Below are 22916 nucleotides of genomic sequence, written 5' to 3'. Positions count from 1 at the left end.
AAGCTAGCACTAATAGCTCTGGCTCCCAGCTTGACCTCTGTTGTGGGTCGGGTCCGTTTCTGCTCTTTAAGAAACTCGTGATTGAGGTGCCGGGCCCAATGATTGGTGCTCTTATGGAGAGGTCATTACCCCCCCCCCCCTTCCTCCCCCTCCACAGCCTCACTGGGGAGGGACTGTCTGATGTGCACGGGTTTGGGGGGGGGGGGGGTGCACAAGTTCACAGTGCAATAAAGAAAATAGAGAGGTGGCATCGACAAATCGAAAGAGAGGGGGGAGTAAAGGAGGAGGGACGAGGCTGCGGCTGCTTGTGATGGCCAGTTGTGATCTGAGAGATAAACCAATCAGAGAGAGGCAAGAGGAAGAGTAGAAGAGAAAAGGAGGATGAGAAACAAAAAGGAGAGATAGGTAAGGGGACAGCTAGAGAGTTAAATGAAAAGTGTGGTTCACTGAAAAAGAGACAGAATGAGAGGAGGACACCGAAGCACCTGGAAATGGGATTCTGTAAAAATGATCCGAGAGCAACTCTGGCCAGTTTCCTTTTGTTAAATCTCGATATCTCGGTGCTTCTGCTTTGAAAACACGGCAACAAGAAAAGTCTGAATCAGTCCCGAGAAACTCAAACAGGAGCGGAGGAGAGACAAGATGGAGAGAAGGAGCAGCTGTGTGATGTAAAGAGAGAGAGAGAGATGAAGGATTTGGTTTTTCTTAGATCTGGGGAGACAAATAAATCGCAATTTTAAAAATGAGCGGAACAACTCTGAAAGGATGTAAAAGGGAGATGTAATTGTTAGGTGTGGAGAAGATGGGTTTTTTGAAATGGATGGAGAAAAAAAATAAAATAATTGCTATCCATGAGACGAGATGGTGTCTGTGCTTTTGGGCTGAGATGTGCTACTTCACACGGGAAAAGAATGATGTTAATTTCTCGTTTATCTCTCGTAGATACTTGACTGACCTCCCATGACGCCTTTTTGTGTGTCTGTGCAAGTGTGTGTGTGTGTGTGTGTGCGTGCGTGCAGGTCAGGCTGGTGTCATCAGAACCAAGGAGGAGATCTAGAAGGATTTTAGAGGTTTTTGGTTATAAGTCAAAGAGAGATAGAGAGATAAGGGCAGAGGAGGCGATTAGAGAGCGAGAAAGAAAAGGGAGGGATATCAACATCAAACATGACCACTACACAAGGTGCTGGGTTAGGAGGGGGAGATGGGGGGAGGAAGGGAGACAAGGGAGGAGGAGGAGGAGGAGGAGGAGGAAGGGGCGAGCTGTGGTTGTTATGTTCATTGTGGTCTTTACCTTTTTGATCCACTTCTATTCAAGCATCGGAAAAAGGAGAAAGAAGGAGATAGAAAGATAAAAGAGAAAGACAGTAAGGAAGAGAAAGAGAGAGAGAGAGCGAGAGAGAGAGAGAGAGAAGGAAAGGAAAGGGAATGAAAGAAAAACAGGTGCAGGAAAAAAGAGAAAATTGAGATTAAATAAAACGCTGTCCTTTCTCTTTCTCTCGTTTTTTTTTTTTTAAAGCAAGTCATCTGGTCGGCGACTCAGAGAGAGGATGAGGAGGGTGGAAGATGAAGAGGGGAACATGGCCTGACTTTCATTTCAGCTTTATCAATAATCCCCCAAACAACACAATCCCCCCCCAACCACACACTCTCGACCCCACCTCCACCCCCCCTTCATATTCCCACATCCTTCCCCCCCCCCATCCCTCCATCCCACTCTCCCACGAGCAGGAAGTGCAGCCGCAGGAACCTGTTGGAGGAAGAAACCGAGGAAGAGGAGCATCGTTGTGCCGGGTCGTCTTCAGCTGTGGAGAGAGAGAGAGAGAGAGAGAGAGAGAGAGAGAGAGAGAGAGAGAGAGAGAGAGAGAGAGAGAGGGAAAGGTGGAGGAGGAGATGGGGGGGGTGGTCAAATGGAAAGGTGGCATGAGGATGTCTCTATCTGTGTCTGGTTGTCTTTAGAGGGATCGTTGGACCCATAGATTTATATAATAAAGACTAGATGTCTCGTTCGACGGAGCCGGACGTCACCACATGGCGGCCATCTTGCTACAGGCAGCTCTCTCACCCATAACATTGTGTTGGTAGTGGTAAATAACCATAACTTGCTCAATTTTCAACCGATTTTGAAACGATCTGGTTTGTTATAAACGTCAGAGATGTAGTTATGACACTGCATAAATTATTCATTTTTTTTTAAGAAAATAACATAATCATTAGTATGCAATGTCATATCTACATCTCTGACGTTAATAACAAACCAAACCGTTTAAAAATCGGTTGAAAATTGAGCAATTTATGGTTATTTACCAACACAATGTTATGGGTGAGCGAGCTGCCCCCTAGCAAGATGGCCGCCATGTGCGGACGTTCGTCTCCGTTGGCCGGCAACGCAGACGAGACATCTAGCCTTTATATATATCTATGGTTGTACCCGTCTCACTCCAGGCTTCGGTCTCTGTTGACATCAGAGCGGTCCCAGAGTCAGGACGCTCTCGCTATCGAAGCCGGCGAAAACACTCGACCCATCGACCGTCCAATCAATGGCGAGCTGCCGGCGTGCCTGACTGAGGCGGGCTCATCAAAGACCAGAGAACAAACAACAGGGGAAAGGGAGGGGCTCGACAGAGTGGAACGGGCGGGGGGGTAGTTTACAACTGGGCTCATCACACACAAATCAATAGGTTGGTGTGTTGTGTCACCACGAGCAGGTAAGGCGCCGCTCCCTCGACGCCGTCGGATGCCTGCTGGAGCTGCGGCGTCTGGGGACTGGAGGAGGAGCCAGAGCGGATCCTCAGCTCCGCCCCTTTCCAATCACCAGGCCCTGGCACACACCTTTCCCCCCCCTGGAGTCTTCAGAGGCGCAAGTGGTGTGCGAGTGGATTGTCGTGTCTCCCGGGGACGAGACGTGTCACAAGGCGCTCGGCGTGAGGGTTGAGTATGTGTTGCTGGAAGTGTGACGCCCCCAGGGGGCGCTGTGACACCTCGTCGGGTTGCCCATAAAGAAAGAAGAAAGGTGAGAGAGAGAGAGAGAGAGAGAGAGAGAGAGAGAGAGAGAGAGAGAGAGAGAGAGAGAGAGAGAGAGAGAAAGAAGGACAGAGAGAAATAAAGGAGAGAGAGAAATAAAGGAAAGAGAGAGAGAGAGAGCAAGAGAGAGAGAGAGAGAGTGAGAGAGAGATAAAGAAGGAGAGAGAGAAATAATGGAGGAGAGAGCGAGAGAGAGCAAGAGAGAGAGAGTGAGAGAGAGAGAGAGAGAGCGATAAAGACGGAGAGAGAGAAATAAAGAAGGAGAGAGAGAGAGAGCAGCAGCAGCATCAGAACCAACACTGATCATTTATCATCTGACGCCAAGATCAAAGAGGACAAACAACCTCCACCAAGACCGGGGGGGTGGCGGCCATGTTCCGGCCTAGAGGGGTAAACACATAGATATATATATAAAGACTAGATGTCTCTATCGACGGAGCCGGACGTCACCACTTATAACAAACCAGATCGTTTAGAAATCGGTTGAAAATTGAGCAAGTTATGGTTATTTACCACTACCAACACAATGTTATGGGTGAGCAAGATGCCTGTAGCAAGATGGCCGCCATGTGCCGACGTTGCTCTCCGTTGGCCGGCAACGCAGACGAGACATCTAGTCTTTATATATGTATATCTATGGGTAAACATGGCGGAGCTATGAAAACCAGGCCTGTGAAGCTGGGGCAAGAAAGCAGAACGTCCCCACCACCCACCGCGAGTGCAACCGTTAGCTCCGAGGTTAGGGGGGGGGCGAAGAGAGCGTCCAGAGCTTTCATCTTCACTGCAACAACTGCAGGGGGGGGGGGGCTGGGGGGTGCATGGGAAGCCGAGCTTGAACACATTGAGGGTTTTTGTTTTTCTTCGCGGAGGAATCTGACGGTGGAGCTCGAGACTCCATCCGTCAAAGAGCTAAATGTAGAGCTGTAAATGAACGAGTGAGAATGTGAGCAGCACGAAGAGGTGAACGGAGAGAGAGAGAAAGAGAGAGAGAGAGAGAGAGGAAACTTCTTCGGTGCTGCAGGAAAGAAGAAGAAGAAGGAAACAAGGTGGAGGTGGACGACCTCCGCTGACTCCTCCCTTCTCTTATGCTTTGGGTTTGTCCTGGAAAAGAAACGCTGAGCACAGACACACACAGCATCATCACAGCAACTAGAGGACACACACACACACACACACACACACATAGAGAGAGGAGACAGAACCTCATCACAGTGGAACCGGGGGGGGTGGGGGGGGGTTAGTGTAAGGCCACCGCGGCTGTTTGTTGGATTCATTCAGCGTTTCTCTTTCAGGAGCCTTTTGAGAAATAAGCCACTGCCCTCTCTCCTCTTAATCACTGCTCAGCGCTCGGTACAACCCTATCAATTACTCCCACACTAATGAGTGCACACACACACACACACACACACACACACACACACACACACACACGCACACACACAACCACACGCACACACACACACACACACACACACAGCCTCCTCAGTCTCTTTCACTCCGCTGAGAGATAGCGCCTCCTCTCCATCTTCTTCCGTCCTCTCCTCCTCCTCCTTTCCCCCCCCCACCCACCCACCCCCCCCCCCTGCTCTGTTTTCTCTTTCTCTCACTTCACATTCTTCACGCTGGAGTCATCCCTCTCTTTCCACGGAGCCCGAGCCGCCTGCTTCTCATTCACCAAACATTTATGAGCGCCGACGTCTAATGGGGCCCCCCCTATACATATTAATAGAATTGTTCATTTTTACAGCTACATCAAAGTGTTTCCCTTTCTCTTCCTTTGAAAACTTGTCATATTACATATTATATTTATTATGCCATTACTATTGCTTCCACTGACAAACTCTTCCCCCGACAAGTCAACTATCGTTTCCAGCGGCTTTGTGTCCAAAAAGCGACGGCTTGTAATGAATAAGAAGAGCCGAACACATTTGTGAGGAAGACTCAATTTCATAAAGTGAAACAGTGGCAGATTCGGAAAAAAAAGAAACGAGGGTAAAAGAAGAGAATATGTAAAAAAAAACGTAAGAGGATCTGTGGAATCTCTGGTGTGCGACCTGAGCTCCAGCTTCCTGCTCCGTGGATATTAACAAGATAAATCACAGCTGATGAAATCGCCGGGGCTCAACACTAGCTCTAATGGCTCTGGCTCACAGGGAATAGGGCTGCAAAGGGGCGGAAAGTTTTCGGAAAGTTTCCATGGGAAGTTAAGCTCGGGAACTTTGGGAATTTTGAAAAAAAAAAAAAATACGCAAATTAAACACTGAGCAATAAAAACATAATTCAAATCTCTATTTTAAAGATGTATGGAACGTTGAGTTTCAACCCTCCACTGGTCATTCTTCCATCACATGCACAGATAACTCCCAGCATGCTTCACTCTACAGCAGGGCTACTGAGGCCTGCTGTAGAGTGCAGGACTAGTCAGGTAAGTTTCCATGATATTACTGGGAAAATATATTATCATGCTGATTGAGGATTGTTCATCTGTTCATCTAGACTATTTCCATTCATTTACCCATCAATTATAAAATATTTTTACAGACGATTCCAATAGTTTGGCTAACTATTTATATCTCTGGCATTGCATTAGTGTTTTTTTACAAACTTTTTTCTCATCTTATTCTACAGAACAATTCCACGTGCACTATCTCATGTGTGGAGACATTTCACCTCATCCAATGTAGAAGGAAAGGCTGTGTACATTTGCAAATACTGTGCAAAGACCTATGTTAAGAATGACACAACGATGCAGAAGCATATAGTCAAGTGCCCAAAGTTTCCTCAGGACTCAAATCAGCCTATGACACAACAAAATGTTTATATTTATGTCTGTATATGAGAAAGTAAATACAGTTAGTATAAATTACCCACAACATTTCCAGTTTATTCCCGTCTATTCCCGTATATTCCCGTTAATTCCCGTTTATTCCCGTTTATTCCTGTTAATTCCCGTTTATTCCCATTAATTCCCGTTTATTCCCGTTTATTCCCGTTAATTCCCATGGAAAGTTTCCAACTTTGAATATTCACAGAATTTTGCAACCCTAGTTGAAACTGCAGTGTTGACTTTCCTCTGCATGTAGCTGCTGCTGCTGTGTGCACGGATCTGTGATGTCTTAACTGTGACAGTGTGAAGTGTGAGTTCAGTGTAGCCGTTGTGTCTCGCTCGGTTCCGGTCGACAACAACAACACAACGTTGTGTGTCGCCGAGAGGCTGTTTGGCTCAATGAGATATGATTTGACTTGTTGGCGGATGAAGATGTTCCCACGCACTGCTACACACACACACACACACACACACACAGACCTCCTGTCAGCTGAGCTCAGACAAGGGTCCAGAGTGTGTGTGTGTGTGTGTGTGTGTGTGTGTGTGTGTGTGTGTGTGTGTGTTGCGTGTCAGCCCGGCTCCAGCTGTCACCTCACTGTTTCAGGTGACTGGTAACACGGCGTCTGTGTGACACGCACATAGACGACCCCCCCCCCCCCCAGATGTAAACATCACACACCACCTCAGCTGCTACGACACAACAACCTTTTGCAGATCATCTTTCTTTTGTCCCCCCCCCCCCCAGACTCCGCCTCCCCCTCGGCTGATGATGCCAGCGCGCCCGGCGTTCCCGGCCCAGACGTGAACGATGGGGCATCACCAGAGCGATTAGCAGCAGCAAATTCAATTAATCTTGACAAATCTCTGCTGAGGCAGAACTGAGGAGAGCGATGTGCCCCCCCCCCCCCCCCCCTCTCCTCCTGGTAATTAAAAGTGGCCGAGTTGAGTGGCGTGCGGCGGTGAGTCAGACGAGCAACAACATGTGGAGCAGCCGCACAGTGGGTTGTGTCTTGTTTCTATCTCTGTGTGCGACGAGTAGGGTTGCAAAATTCCGGGAATATTCAAGGTTGGAAACTTTCCATGGGAATTAACGGGAATATACGGGAATTAACGGGAATAAACGGGAATTAACGGGAATTAACGGGAATATACAGGAATATATGGGAATATACGGGAATTAACGGGAATATACGGGAATTAACGGGAATTAACGGGAATTAACGGGAATATACAGGAATAAATGGGAATATACGGGAATTAACTGGAAATGTTGTGGGTAATTTATACTAACTGTATTTACCTTGTCATATACAGACATAAATATAAACATTTTGTTTTGTCATAGGCTGATTTGAGCCCTGAGGAAACTTTGGGCACTTGACTATATGCTTCTGCATCGTTGTGTCATTCTTAACATGGGTCTTTGCACAGTATTTGCAAATGTACACAGCCTTTCCTTCTACATTGGATGGGGTGAAATGTCTCCACACATGAGAGAGTGCACGTGGCATTGTTCTGTAGAATAAGATGAGAAAAAAGTTTGTAAAAAAACACTAATGCAATGCCAGAGATATAAATAGTTAGCCAAACAATTGGAATCGTCTGTAAACATATTTTACAATTGATGGATAAATGAATGGAAATAGTCTAGATGAACAGATGAACAATCCTCAATCAGCATGCTAATATATTTTCCCCAGTAATATCATGGAAACTTACCTGACTAGTCCTTCACTCTACAGCAGGCCTCAATAGCCCTGCTGTAGAGTGAAGCATGCTGGGAGTTATCTGTGCATGTGATGGAAGAATGACCAGTGGAGGGTTGAAACTCAACGTTCCATACATCTTTAAAATAGAGTTTTGAATGATGTTTTTATTGCTCAGCGTTTAATTTGTGAAGTTTTGTTTTTTTTCAAAATTCCCAAAATTCCCGAGCTTAACTTCCCATGGAAAGTTCTTGGAGAGTTTCCGGAAATTTACCGGAAACTTTCCGCCCCTTTGCAACCGTATATAGGACACCAAGCTACAGCTCAGGAGTAAGAAAGGATTAACAAACAGAAAGACTCGACAGGAGAGAGGAAGTGCGAGCGCCGCTAACGTCGACTGAAAGGCCGGTGAACAGAGGAGGAGGAGGAGGAGGAGGAGGAGGAGGAGGAGGAGGAGGAGGAGGAGGAGGAGGAGGAGGAGGAGGAGGAGGAGGAGGAGGAGGAGGAGGACACTCGAGACGAACACTCGTTGCCACTTGGAGGACTGAGAAGAAAAGATTCACACCAAAGAATCGGCCACAAAGGCTCGACACCAAGCTAACTTCTTATCTGTGACTGAGACCTGACTCCACTCAGGCTCTGAAGGTAAAGCGAGCGAACACTGAGCAGAGGAAGGACTGAAAGAGCTGAAGTCCCTGAGCGTCTCTGAGCGTCTCTGAGCGTCTCTGAGCGTCCCTGAGCGTCCACAGCAGAGCGGCTGCAGAGTTTGATTATTCACCGCATCTGTAAAAGAAAAGAAGAACAACAGAGACAGCAGAGGAGACACAACAGAATGATAAGAGGTGGCAGAGTGATGGACAGAGTAAAAATAGAAGAAATAATGAGAGAAACAGGCCGACGCATGAAGATTAAAGACCTCGGGAAGAGAGAGAGAGAGAGAGAGAGAGAGAGAGAGAGAGAGAGAGAGAGAGAGAGAGAGAGAGAGAGAGAGAGAGAGAGAGAGAGAGAGGAGTTAAGATGGATGAAAAGAGATGATATTGACTGTTGGATAATAAACAGAGGGAGGATGAGTGAGAGAAGAGATGAAGAGCGAGAGGAAGAGGAAGTGAGCGGAGGAGGTTAGCGCTTGGCGGCGTGGACTCCATCCCGTCGCTCGCCCGTCTGCTCCTGAGGAAAAAGCAGAGAGAATCACCCCCCAGACCCCCCCCATGACCCCCATGACCCCAATGACCCCGGTCTGAACTAAACACTCCAAGAAGACCCCAACAACCCCAAACACCCTCATGTGCCCCTTCCTGCAACCCGGCTCCGCCTCCTCCTGGTGGAGGCGGAGCACCACTGCTCCTCCTGGTGGGGGGGGGGGATCAATGCTGAGAGTAATAATAACACATGAGAGGGGGGAGGGGGGGGGGGCTGAGAGGAGATTTTCACATGATCAACACATCTCCATCTAATCCTGCTGTGTGAGTGTGTGTCTGTGTGAGTGTGTGTCTGTGTGAGTGTGCGCTTTTCTTTTGTGTGTACACGCAAGAGTCAGAGAGAGCAACCGTGGGCCCCCCCCCTGTGTGTGTGTGTGTGTGTGTGTGTGTGTGTGTATATGTCAGACGTTTCCATGGGGACATTAAAGATGTGCAGGTGCTCCAGGTCATGTGATCTAAAATAAGCCTTTTGCTGTTTGTGTGAACATTCCTATTGTGAGGTGTGGCGCACACACACACACACACACACACACACACACACACACACACACACACTGGCCCCTCCCGCTCTCACTGCGCCACATTTTAATTTTTATTGGAGATCACAGGGACAGCAAAGGTGTTTGGAAGCAGATAAAGGGGGCGGGGCATGCCCCCGGGTCAGCCGCTGTGTGAGTGTGGGGGGGCGGTGTGTGTGTGTTACACTGCAGTGGTCACCAATAAGGGCCGACCCACCGTTTGCAGTGTGTGTGTGTGAAGTCCTTATCAGAGCACCTCCCCCCCCCATGTGAAAATCCCTCTCAGCGTCCGGAGAGTCGCTCTGTCGATGGAGAAAAAAGGTTTAGCGCTCGGTGTGAGTGTGTGTGTGTGTGTGTGTGTGTGTGTGTGTGTGTGTGTGTGTGTGTGTGTGTGTGTGTGTGTGCGTGTGTGTGTCTGAGCAGTGTGAGTGTGCGAGAGAGAAAGGAGAGAGAGACAGAGAGTGGTTTTGTGTGTTTGTGTTTCGCAGACAGAAGCCAGAGAGAGCAAGTGATTGTATGGACGTCATTTGTTTTGGGGGTTTGAAGCCCGAAGGCCAGAGGTTCAGGTGGGGGGTCAAAGGGAGGGATGGGGGGGGCGGTGAATGGGGTGAGAGGGGGTGGGGATAGGTGAGGGAGTGACGGGGGGGTCTCGGTACTCACTGTAAGGGACACACTCATACTGGATCTCCAGGTACTTGTAGGTCCCGGGGCAGGGGTCCGGGAACACATCGGACCCGGCGACCACCACACACTGAGTGCGGTTATTACACCTGCGTGAGGAGACAGATGGGGGGGGGGGGAAGGGAGGAAAACAGAGAGAAGGAAGGAGGGAAGAGAGTGATTAAAAAAAAAAAAATAACAAGTGCCATTGTATGAAAGAAAAAGAGAAAACATCTCCAGGCTCTGAGAGAACGGTCGGGAAGGGAGTAATTTCACACTAGACTAGATCATGTGACAGCTGCACCCAAGGGGGGGGGGAAACAGACAGGGAGGGAGGGAGAGAGGGAGGTGGAGAAGAAGTAGGATGAAGGATAGAGAGAAGTAAGGGAGGGAGAGAGGGAAGAGGGAAGAGGGAAGAGGCCGGGAGAGGGCGAGTGACGTAAGAGCCTCCTCTCTCTCTCTCTCTCTGGGGGGATTGTGAGTGGGAGCAATTAGAGGTGAGAGAACAGGGAAGGACGACGGGGGGGCTGGGGAGAGGGGTGGGGGGGGTGGGGAGTGGAGGGGTGGAGGGGTGGGGGGGATGGGGGGGGTAAGGCAAATATTCTTCTACACCTCCACTCACATGAAAAAACATTCATATGCACATAATACCTACACATCTAAACCGCTTCGCCGCATGCCTTCTCACGTTCGCACAACTCTGGGAAACACACAAGCACACACACACACACACACACACACAAACACTCACACACACACATAAACACACACTCTCTTATTCTCATCACATAATCCTCCTCTCTCCTCATATCTCAAATCTCTGCTGCACTCACTCTATCATCTCATCATTTCTAACAGTCTCCTTCCTTCCTTTACCTCCTCAATTCTCTCCTCCACTCCCCCCCCTGTCCTCCCTCCCTCCCTCCCTCTCTCCCTCCCTCTCTCCCTCCCTCCCTCCCTCTCTCCTCCAGCTAGCACCCTGTGCCTCCATTACGTGCGTGATGGATCGCTGAGAGAGAGCTCCCATTGATCTGAGCTCAGAGGAAGCAGAGGCTGAGCACAAACATAGTGAGTGGCTGAAGGAAGCTGTACAAATACTCCTGCAACAATCCACAACATACCCTTACTCTCACACACACACACACACACACACACACACACACACACACACACACACACACACACACACACACACACACGCTAACCGAACACACCGCCTGTTGTTCTGTTCTGCACAGAATAACGATGCAGACTTTAGTATTCCACACAGAATGTCACGCATCAGAAAGAAAAAACAGGAAATTCTGGATGAATTATGTTGTGAAATAGTTTCTCGTTTCCTCGGCCAATAACCAGCACCGGCTCTCCACACACAGACACACACACACACACACACACACACACACACACACACACACACACACGAGGTCCACACAGATCGATAGTTACCTCTGGGACATGATCTTGAAGGCGTCTGGCAGGTAGCACTGCACGTTCTCCATCTGGAACGGGTCTGCGTCACAGATCTTGTCGTCGGTGCGGCCGTAGTTGGCCGTCTCGATCATGATGACATCACTTCCTGGGCAGCGCAGCTCGATCGGGTAGCCTTCGCACGCCAGCTCCCGACGCATCAAGCCGAAGGGCATCATTGACCGGCTCAGAGCTGGAGTGGAAAAGAAAGAAGGAGGGGAGGCAAAGTTATTGATGATTCAATGAACCTTAATACTTTTAGGAGGCACTTTATTACTCAACCACATTGTAAATATGATGTGTAGTATTTGACAAGAGCCGGCGGAATGCGAGTGGATCCTGTTGTCCTCGTGTGAAACACAAACGAGCCGTTATCGACTGGTGATACTCCAGCTCTGTTGATGCACCGCCTGGAAATCCAGCTTTCACACGGGATCATCAGGGGGTACCCCAAGGCTCTGTCCTTGGACCTTTACTTTTTATAATATATATCAATGACATTGCCTCCACACTCACTCCACTTTCTCGGGTTCATCTTTATGCGGATGACACAGTTCTATATTGTAGTGCCTCCAACATTGACTCCGCTATAAATAGACTGCAGCTCTCCTTCCACATGCTAGAGAAGCAATTAAGTGACTTGAAGCTAGTCCTGAATTGTGCCAAAACCAAATGGATTATTTTTACTAAAGCTAGAAGCACTGATTTTAACAGTTTAAAACTCTGCTCTAGAAATGGTACCACTCTGGAAAGGGTCACTTTCAATGTATGTACCTCGTGTTAAGACCAACTTGGGGAAGACAGCTTTCTGTTATAAAGCCCCCTACATCTGGAATGAGGTCCAAAAATCTTTAAAGTTGCGCTCATTTGTTTCACTGACGGAGTTCTCGAGTCTGATCTCATGAACAGCTGACTTCTCCTGCAGTGACTGTAACTGCTAGTGGACTTGGCCATAGTATTTTATTGACGAATTGTTTTATACCTTGTATTACTGTGTATATATATGTGCATATTTATTTCATTCCTATTTATTCAATGTATTAACTTTTAATGTATCAACTTTTTTATTGTACCCTCGGCACCATTGAAAATGAGGGTCTTATCCCTCAATGTGTCTTCCGAGGCTTAAATAAATATTCAATTCAATTCAACAATCACAGATCACACATCGGCATGAAGGATTTGCGTGAGATGTTGCACCACTTGTGAAACAAACTGATAGTTTCAAACAAACTCCCACACATAACCAGGCAGCAACTTATCACCGCCACCCCCCCACCAGAGAGGAACCATCATCCAGAGCATCTTTCAATCCATTTTACCTCAAAGTATCAGAACCTCAGGACTCAGAAGGTAATTTTAGAACAAGCCGAGAGGTGTCGATGATGGTGAAGTTTGAAGGAAGGATTCCGCGGACCAGAACTAGCTTGCACAGTAAAAGTTTCATTACAAAGAAGTTCACAGATCAGGACGGACTCTAGAGATCCGGAGACATCCACACGCCAATAGTGGAAGTCTGTCTTTGCAGGAGTCGAGCACACATTATATAGAAAGGTTGCGACCCAAGGCAAAACAACATCTCAAATCTCGTGGTTCACCCGGACATACCTGCATGTGTCTAAGCATATAATGTGAATGAAATGGTGTATCCATAAAAACATGCCTCGTGCAGAAAGACAAAGACCCATGTTCTGTGCTTATCCATCAACAGGTCAGAGGTCATTCCCTAGAGGAGAGAACTAACTAAAAATATAATGAGGAATTACTGAGAAGCTAAAGATGAGGGCTGCATGCTTAAACATGTGATTCTGGTTCATACCCAGGTTACAGGGGTCTATTCAGCTGAATTTACCACAAATTAAAAACAGAGAGGATGAATGTCTGCGTACACCTCCACCTCAGGGGCGAACACCATTTGCACACCCACTGCTGTTAATCAGCCTTCTGAGAGGCGTGTCAGAGGACTGCTGTGGCCAGCAGGGCTCTGTGTGGAGACGGGTCAGCAGAGACAGACGGGGACTCCGGGTTAATCGCTGAGCCAGGCTGAGAGGCATGAAGGAGGGAAGGAGAGGCGCTGAGAGAGACACTCGCCGTCTCTCCAGCTCTCTCTCCATAACTGCATAGATTTCCCACTGTCTCTGCAGTCGGCGTCAGACACACAAACACACACACACACACACACACACACACACACACACACACACACACACACACACACACACACACAGATATAACAAAATGGCTGCCAAATTCCTTCACAGCCCAGGTATAGACAGAAGAGGAGAGAGAGAGATCTGGCAGAGAAGCTGGACGTGGATTTGAAGGACAACCAGCAACTGTGAGAGCTGCTGTCCATGGTCCTGAACTGACTCCACTTCTTTTGGGCAAAAAAACCCCTTGAAGTGTTGGAGACTGGCAGGTGTGGAACTGTCCACTAGGGGTGGGTATTGGCAAAAATGTGACGATTCAATAGTATTGCGATTCTGCGATTTATTGTGATTCTTGTCCCCCATATTATTCAAAGGCATTACAAAAAATTTGGAAAATAAGACTGCTCACCTCACTTCAAATGTCACATTTAATTCTGTGAACAACATTGTCTTCTACACATTAACTGAAGTGCAAAAACTTTGTCCTTGAACATTCAGGACACAGGACCTTTGTAATTATTTTCTGACTAGGAGACCTCTCACATGAACACTGAGCTCAATCATATAAGTAACCTAGAGCTTCAATCAAATTGAGACCTGCAAGGTCATGACCCAAAATGTTAAATTCATTTGGGAATATTGGCATTTTTCTTCAGAAAAAGGAGTTGGTCAACTTGCTCAGATGTTAAAGTTCCTCTGGAATGTTACTATATCTCCTGCAGTGGAGAACATCCTTTCCACAGACACACTAGGTATCTTTTAAACTCTGAAACTCTCCTCGTCATGCTTTGCCAGCCAGGGGCTGTTACATATATGATTGTAAATATTGCAATACTTTGTGCTACAGTATCAATATAATCGCGGGCGCAAAATATCGCGATACTGAACAGAATCGATTTTTTCCCCCACCACTACTGTCCACTGTCCTGAAGAAGCACGTTTGCTCTGCATTTCCAGTGGAGAGGATATGGATTAGGCTGATAATGGGCACCTTGTCAAATCTAATCAGATAATCAGAACAGTCCTACTTCTCCTCAAGCAGGCTGGAATTTGGACGATTTTTCTTTATAAACTGAGGCTCCCACTGCACAGGATTTGCCCCCTGCGCCCGACGGCTTCAGCAGCAGACAAGGGCACCGAGTCAGTCCCTCTTCTCCACCGCTGGACCCACAGAGCTGTTTTCTGTTTCCTCTTCCCGACTCTGAGCGAGCGCTGCTTAGGTTTCAGCTGCCGTCCATTCAGGAGGAGTGCCCATCTGGGTCAATGTCAATGTCAGTCATCCCAGACATGCTCTGCAGCGCTGCGCTACATGATTCACTGCCATCGGACTAGCTCATATTTCTAAATGCCACCCATTTATGAAGCCGGGACTTGAGTTCAGTTGTGTAACTAACGCCATTAAGGCTGAATGACCAGCGAGGACAGACTTCAAATCTTTTATGCCTCGCCAGCATGCAGCGCCGGTGCCAAATCACAAAGGCCTCCATGCAAAGGCGCATACTAATTAAAGCACACAGAGATGCAAACAGCAGGCGAGGCAACACAAACAAGTCGCCGCACTGATGCAAAAAAAAATCCACACGAGCAAATTAGCACATACGCGGAAGTCCTGGGCAGACGAGTGTGCACATTCACAGTCAAGCACACACTCGCTTGCATGTGTGTATTCACACTGGTGTCACAGTGGGATTACAATACGTAGAGTCAGTGTGTGGGCTTGTTCTCTTAACTACCCTCCGGTGTAAGTACACAGCGGCGTGCAGCTGGCCAGTGATTAGAGCCACACAGCGAGCCAAGAGCAGAGGGAAAGTGAAGGGGGGGGGGGCCACCAGGAGCGATCGCACTCCTTCTCACACCGTGGACCCGCACTACGGGAACATTAGCCCACATCACAGGGGGCGGATCACACGTTTGTCTTTACACTTCTAACACACATTAGATGGTAAACGTTTCAGAGCCGTTTGAGCTCTAATGCAAATAGTGATAATGGAGAAGTTCAGCTTTGGGGTGAAACAGCCCAAAGAGCAGCTGATTACACTGTTTGTGCTGTGGGTTAAATTAAGACTGGGTTGTTTTGGCAGTAATGAATAAATACTGAGGATTTCTGTAATATGTTTGATCAATAATGGACCTTTTATTGCTTTTACTAAGGTTTGTGTGGATGATTTCCGTTTGTTGCCTCTGCTAATGTTTGGTATATCATCATTAGTAAGCAAATGTTCATCAGAACAGAAGTGCTCTGGAGGAAAGGGCTAAAACCAACTGTAATGTGTGTATTGAATCTCCATGATGTAAACCTGTGAAGTCCAAATATACACTGAATGTGATCAATAGCCCAAATCCATTATCGTTTTTCAGAAGTTTATTTTTCTGGCCCGGCTGTTACGGTATATTTTTAGCCATAATTGAGCACAGGCGTTATTGAGCCAATGCACTTCATTGGTGGCAGCAACTTGTCTATTTCTGGCATCACTGCAAATCTCTGCTTCCGCCATATTGAAGCATATTTTTTATATTGTGGCAAGTTCCAGGTAAAAGGTGGAATTCCCCCTGTGAGTTCAGCAGGATGCAACTTACAAACCGATTTACACTGTGCTTTTCTTTTGAATGGTGCATTCACAAACCAGCGTGGAACTTAACTTCAGGGATTCAGTGTCTATGTGTGTGTGAAGGAGTGTGTGTCTGTGTGTGTTTGTTTGTGTGTGTGTGTGTGTGTGCATGGTTGTGTGTCAGCCAGATGGCCTGAGGCCTAGCTGGAGCTGTGGCTAGCTCTGAGCTGAGATGAGATGAGCAGAGGATAAGCTTGGACTGACCATGGGCTACGATTGTCCTTCACTCTGCAGGAATCCATTAAGGTTTCAGGGTCTCTTTAGCCAACAAACACACTTGGAAGCATGCACACACACACACACACACACACACACACACACACACACACACACACACACACACACACACACACACACACACACACACACACACACTTGCACGTGGCTATAAACCGTGCCTGTCAGACTTGTAATAGCTGGATGAAAAAGTGTATTTCTCAGCAGCAGCCGTATGTAAAGGTGCACTAATCCCTCACGGTGAAACCACGACTCACCGCCTGTGGTTTCTAAAACTGTGTTAATATCTGTCAGCCACAAGGAATGGTAACCAACTGTCCCACATACCGATAATGACATAAGCCAATTCAATAATTACACAAAGTGATTTGCATGGATGTGGTGTCGTGCACGAGACAGCAATCTCCCTCTCCCACAGACACACACACACACACACACAGACACACACACAGCAGACAGACAGACCCACACCAGACCGGGGTGTGGTGTCACCCGGGGCAGCTGGTCAGAGGGGCTGAAGCAGTTGGCTTCATAATAGAAACTCCATACAAATTAAGAGCAAGAGAGAGGACTGATTGGATTTGACTCATTATTCCCACACAGTAATTAAAGCCTGGGGGGGGGGTAGATGCTTGGACCCTCATGCAGGTCTTTGCACTCACTCGTCCTTTCGCTGGTATTATTGCATGTCTCTATTCTCGCTATTGCGCCCACACACATGTACACAGATTTGTTTGCCACGATCAATCATCAATCAATCAATCAAGTTTTATTTGTATAGCCCATATTTACAAATCACAGTTCTTCTCATAGGGCTTTAACATGGTGAGACATCCTCTGTCCTTAACCCTCAGCAAGAGTCAGGACAAACTACTAAAAACCCTTTTAACAGGTGAAGACACGTAGAAACCTCAGAGAGACACATGTGAGGATCCGTCTCCCAGGACGGACACAAGTGACACAGATGTGTAGAGGAGAACATCATCAGGAGAAAGGTTTCAGCAGCAATGATGAGGGGAAACATGTTGAAGGAGAACTTCAATACTATATGTGAAGCAGTCCTGCTGCATCATAGTCTCTGGTCAGCAGCCAGCAAGATCATGATCCAGCATCAAGACCTGATCCACTATAGTCCACAGTCATTGTCCACTGGCGCCAGTTAGGATCCATCATCAGCTGCCACCTCGGTCCTGGTCCACCACCATCCGATGCCAACGTGATAAAGGATCCTCCATTACCACTACGATCAGCTGGCACGATACAGAATCCACCAAACTGGATCCACCATTACGACCTCCGACACGTGATCCACAATCATAATCCATGGTGCGGCCACGATCCAGTTTTACACTCGAGAAACATAAACAGAAAACCTGTTTCTTCTCTAAACCAAAGTGCAGATATAAAGTTCACTGCATGTTTAGACAAAGATTTCTCTCTTCAATGAAACGTGACCATAAAACGTTCCATCATCCGAAACGTGCTTTCAAACATAAAAGCTCCATTTCACTGTTTCAGACGCTTTGACCTTGATGCTCTACAGTGTGTTTATCAGAAATAATTGAGTGAGAAGCTCGGGCCTTGCAGGGAACCAGAGACTGTGACACTGACTTTGCAGCTCAGCCACAATAGGAGATTATACTTTGGGAGCTCTGTGGCCCCGAGGCGGACTTGTTAGCTGGCTGACTTCTTTCGGGGGCACAAATGTGATCAGCCCCTCTTAGCCCCTCTGTCTGTTCCAGCAGTCATCTCCTAATGCTATTAGCATAGCACTGAAGCACAGAGAACATTTGCACCCAGCAGAATTGGTAGTTGAGAAACCGGGAACGCTGCTGATGAGGCAGGATTCTTGTTACACTATTGTCCTTAAAATGAACTCTGAATGGAACTAATGCAAATAGAGAAGTATCCTCTTTTAACCCGGAGATAGCAGTGGAATATCAAGAGCATCCCGCATACATCTGCATACAATATGCCCTCAAATTCAGCTATGAGCGCTGACACTCGTGGGTTTCAGATTACGTCCTCAGTAAAGCTGGAAAAGGAGAACAAGTCATTTTCCGGTCATTGGACAGAACGGAGAGGTCTCGGTGATGGGAGTCCCGCTCTCGTACAGAATCATCCACAAGCAATTTCTCCAGTACTTTATCAGCTTAGTGCTGTAACTTAGCGAGTCACTTAGCGCTCTGCGTTAGCGTAATGACTCGCTGGAGCACGGCCTGTCACCACAGACAAGCAGAGGCGATGTGGCCAGAGCTGTCACATCCAGGCAGGCTTCAAGCTGAGGGGTTGTGACAAAGTGACATCCGGAGACAAACCTAAAGGCCTAACATGAGGGTGAAAGGGATGGGGCTGTGTGAGCCGCTGGGACTGTGTGTGTTTGTGTGCGTGTGCGGGCTTGTTTTACTATTTTGGTTGAGTCTGAGAAGCAGGAGCCGACTGAACCTTCGGAGTCAAACGGATGCTGGATCTGTAACGTTTAAATGGCTGATAGATAGAATTAGGTTTAGGTTAGAAAACTGTCATGACAGCTTTACTTGTGTCGTAATTTAAAATCAGCATTTGCCTGTTTGCATGTATAGGAGACAGGTTTTAATCAGGCTACTTCCTGTGTAAATGGCACATGCATGTCTTCCTGTTTATGGAACTGATATGGAGCCAAAGTGCTTGTTTGAACAAGATTGTTTTAGTTTGAAAACTGATCTTTTGCATAAAAAGGAAAGGGGAAAGGGTAGAGAACAGAAAGAAGGAAAGAGGTTAAAGGGTTTCAGTTGTTATGATAAAGTTAAGGAGTGCACTATGTGTCTGAGGGGTCCCAGCAAAGAGGTGAGTCGGTTTGGGACATGCTGGCTTCGAAGCTAGAATGCCATCTCATCTCCTCTGACTCCTCAGCCTGTCAGGTGGGAGGAGTCAGAGGAGACGAGATGAGGAGCGACTGTAGGAAGTCACCAGCTCTGCTGTATGGTCGACACACAAAGCAGCGCCGTGATGACACACATCCACTGTGACGGAGCCGAGTCGAGCTCACACACAGGGACGGAGAAATGATCGAATGAGACCGGGTAAAAAAAAAGAAAGAAACAAGCAAATGCTGGCAGATGCTGGCAGAAGAGGAACAGGAAACCATTCTGTGTGGAGGCACAAGGTCACCGACATGAAGGGAGAGGACCTCCTATTGTAGTGAGGTGCTCAACACAGACGTCCTCTCTCCACTAACTGAACTGAATTACAGCACAGCCCATAACGTTACATCATTCAGTAGAGAACTAAATGGGCCCCCAGTGGAAGCGGGATACACACACACACCCACATGCAACACAAACTCACGCGTTTGCAATGATGCACAAACCCAAATTCTTGCAGGCGTTCACAAGCGAGCCCCTAATCCTCTTCCATTCTCAACCTTGAGAACTCAGTGTGTGTGTTGACAGAGTCTGTTGTGTGTCGGTGGTGGGGGGAGACTCGCAGGCACAGCAGATGAAGACAGGCGCATGAAAAGCCACTGAGTAGCTGAGCAACACACACATACACAAACTTGAGGCGGGAGGCGAGCCCAGACGTGCTCATACTGTCAAACCACTTCACTGCTGGCCGTGGCGCCTAATTATGCAATAAAAGTGCCTCGATGCAACGAAGGGGGGGGGGGGGGGGGCAGCAGAGCCCGAAACCCAACCTGTCTAAAAAGTAGAAGATTCACCAACGGGTAAAATATCCTCAGTCTCCCCGGGGAGGGGGGGGGGGGGGGGGGGGGCTGAGCTACAGGCCCAACACAGCTCGGGTCCTGGTCTGTTCTCCGGTTCCTTCACACGAGGGGGGCCGGCCCACAGTGAGTCAGACCCAGACTCATACAAACACTGTGGGAGAGGAAAACTGCAAAAGGTGCTGCAGGGGGAACAGAGAAGGAGAGTGAGAGACTGAAGTGAAGAAAGTGATACGAAAAAGGAGGGAGAGTGAGAGACAAAGTGGGGCGGGGGGGCTGGGTGAGCACCATGTACGGCGTGCTGTCAGAAAGGCGCTGGAAATGTTGGAAAACTGCTAAAATACTGAATGTCTGTAACCGAGTGAGAGCTATGCAACTGAAGCTCCTACGCAGGGTTCATATCTCTCCCTCTCAACGTCATAAATACAACCCTGATACATCTCCACTGTGCCCCAAGTGTAAGATAGAATCTGGTGGTCTGACACATTGTTTGTGGGATTGTAGAAAATTACAGCAGTTCTGGCAGGTCATAGGGCAGGAAATGAATACGATTCTGTCTATTAACAGTAATAAAAACCCTTTATACCTGCTACTTGGTATGTCTGACATGTCCATCACTGACAAATTTAAAAGAAGACTTCATCAGACACTTGCTTTTTGTGCTAGAAAGTGTTTTCTTTTGAATTGGATCACAGATAAAGCTCCATCTAAGGTTCAGATGCAAAGGGTTGTATTTGAATATGCAGTGTTGGACCATTTGAAATGTAAACTTCACAGCAATGATGATGCCTTTCGTAAAACATGGGAACCCTTTCTGTCATATGTTGGTCTGAATGTTTCTCACCAGAGGGTTTGTATCATAGCTCAGAATGCTCTGCCTCAAAAGAGGAACTCTGTTTTACCATTTAATTGATTTACTTTTATTTCTGTATACTTTTATTTTACTTATGTTTTTAATTTTTTCGTACTTCTATAGGACGTAACCCCTGAATCTTCTGCCTGTATGGATTTGAATATGTGTGTGAGCCAAATGTTTGTCTTGTTTTTGTTTTGTTTTGTGTTGTATTACCAGTTGGAAAACTAATAAACATATATGAAAAAAAAAAAGAAAGGCGCGTATGGTTGTGTGTTTACGCGTGTGATGGAAATCTGGAGAAACAAGAGGCTGGAAACAACAAAGATATCTACGTGTATTTAATTAGGGGCTTTCTGCAGAAAGGAACAACACAAGGAAACCACAAGGGTCTCAGAGTGAAGGTGAAGAACAGTCAAAAACACAGATCTCATCTCAGGGCTGTCTCTCTGAACCGATCCAGACAGGTTCCATAGTTGGTGGGAGGAGAGGAATCTAAACACAACAGCTGATTCACATGTGTTTCCTAAGGTGATAAGAAGACATACACTCCTTCCTTTGATGGGTAATTAAGTCGCAAAAGGTCTCACTGTATTAACGTCTTAAACAGTTCCGACCATAAAACAGCTCAAGTCATCAAACATTTGTTGTATGTAAATAAAAGTCATGAAAGTCTCTTGAGAAGCTTCAAACACTAACTGTCCAAATACAAAATACTTTTTCAACCTTGCTGAGTTAATTTTCTACTACACGCGTGTGTGTGTTTGTGTGTGTGTGTGTTTGTGTGTGTACGTGTGCGAGTCACACCCAGAGACGTGTTAGGGAAGATGAGTGTCGAGCCCGGCTGCAGCATTAGACACTTAATTAACCTCCTCAGACGCTGAGGCAGAGATCTGGACGGGTGGGCGGAGCCTCAGTGTTTATTTACTCTGCATGTTTATGATCTGATCAATAGGTTTGCATGTACATGTTCTGCATGATGCTCCTGTACCTTCACATTAAAGCCATGAAAAATGGATTTTGGTTGTAAAATGCTGATGAATCCCTCTTCAGCGTGCACGCCATCTTGTTGACTCGCAGCACAACGAGCACTGTGTGTTCCTGCCGCTCTTTGTGTTTTCTTCTTTTTCACCTCCGCACCATCCCTCCATCCCACAGCTCCGCCCTCCCCTCATCCCCTCCTTGTCTTCATTCCCCCTCCTCTCGTCCTGACCCCTTCACCTCCAGTTTTTCCCCCTCTTCTCTTCTCTTTCTCGTTTCTCCTTCTTCACTAACCTCATGGTTTTTAGCAGCTTCTCCACTCGTCCATCTCTCTCCTTGCACCCCCCCCACTCACTCTACTCTCTCTCTCTCTGCCCTTGGCCGCCGGCCGTAAGCTTCTGCTGGTAATTATCAATCTGCAGTCTACAAAATACACAAGGAAGCAAACGCACACATGATGCGCTGGATGCATATGAATACAAATACAAACACACACACAGACACACACACACACACACACACACACACACACACACACACACACACACACACACACACACACACACAGTCCTTCACGGCTAAAGAGCCTCAAAGTTACACAGCTGCGCCCTGAGAGCGATCACACAACTGCACAAACAGGAACACAGTCCCCAGTCCTTTACGTCGGGGCATGTTTGCGGTACACAAATCAATGTACACACACACTAACGCACTGTCGCTATACAACTACAAGCAAACACAAACAAAATGGTGGCACACACACACAAACACTGTGAACAAATGAATCAACAAAAAACACGCACAGGGTTTGTATACACGAGCAGACACGTGCATCATCTTCAAAGAGCGGTTTGAAAGAACACACCGCCCCCCCGCCCCCCCCGACTCCCAATATATGTTCAAAGGCCATCCATTAACCTTTCACTCACACAGTCCTGTCTGTGATCTACTGCTCTCAGCCCAGGGCTTTGAAGACACAGCACCC

At 47.4% G+C, this 22916-nt stretch overlaps 1 protein-coding gene across 1 annotated transcript in view; it reads right to left on the bottom strand.

The window, feature by feature from the left end:
• The window catches only part of adgrl1a (adhesion G protein-coupled receptor L1a), a 67691-nt gene that overhangs the window by 34959 nt on the left and 9816 nt on the right, over positions 1–22916 (bottom strand). The window contains exons 2-4 of the mRNA XM_061089905.1: positions 11381–11594; positions 9932–10041; positions 1292–1306 (exon numbers count right to left, since the gene is read on the bottom strand). Coding sequence (XP_060945888.1) covers positions 1292–1306; positions 9932–10041; positions 11381–11594 — 339 coding nt within the window. The remainder of the gene's footprint in view (positions 1–1291; positions 1307–9931; positions 10042–11380; positions 11595–22916) is intronic.

This window comes from Limanda limanda, chromosome 17 (assembly GCF_963576545.1).
Source record: "Limanda limanda chromosome 17, fLimLim1.1, whole genome shotgun sequence".
In the NCBI taxonomy this organism is placed as follows: domain Eukaryota; kingdom Metazoa; phylum Chordata; class Actinopteri; order Pleuronectiformes; family Pleuronectidae; genus Limanda; species Limanda limanda.
The sequence above is the reverse complement of the archived record's forward strand: the minus strand, read 5'-3'. Positions and strand labels throughout refer to the sequence as shown.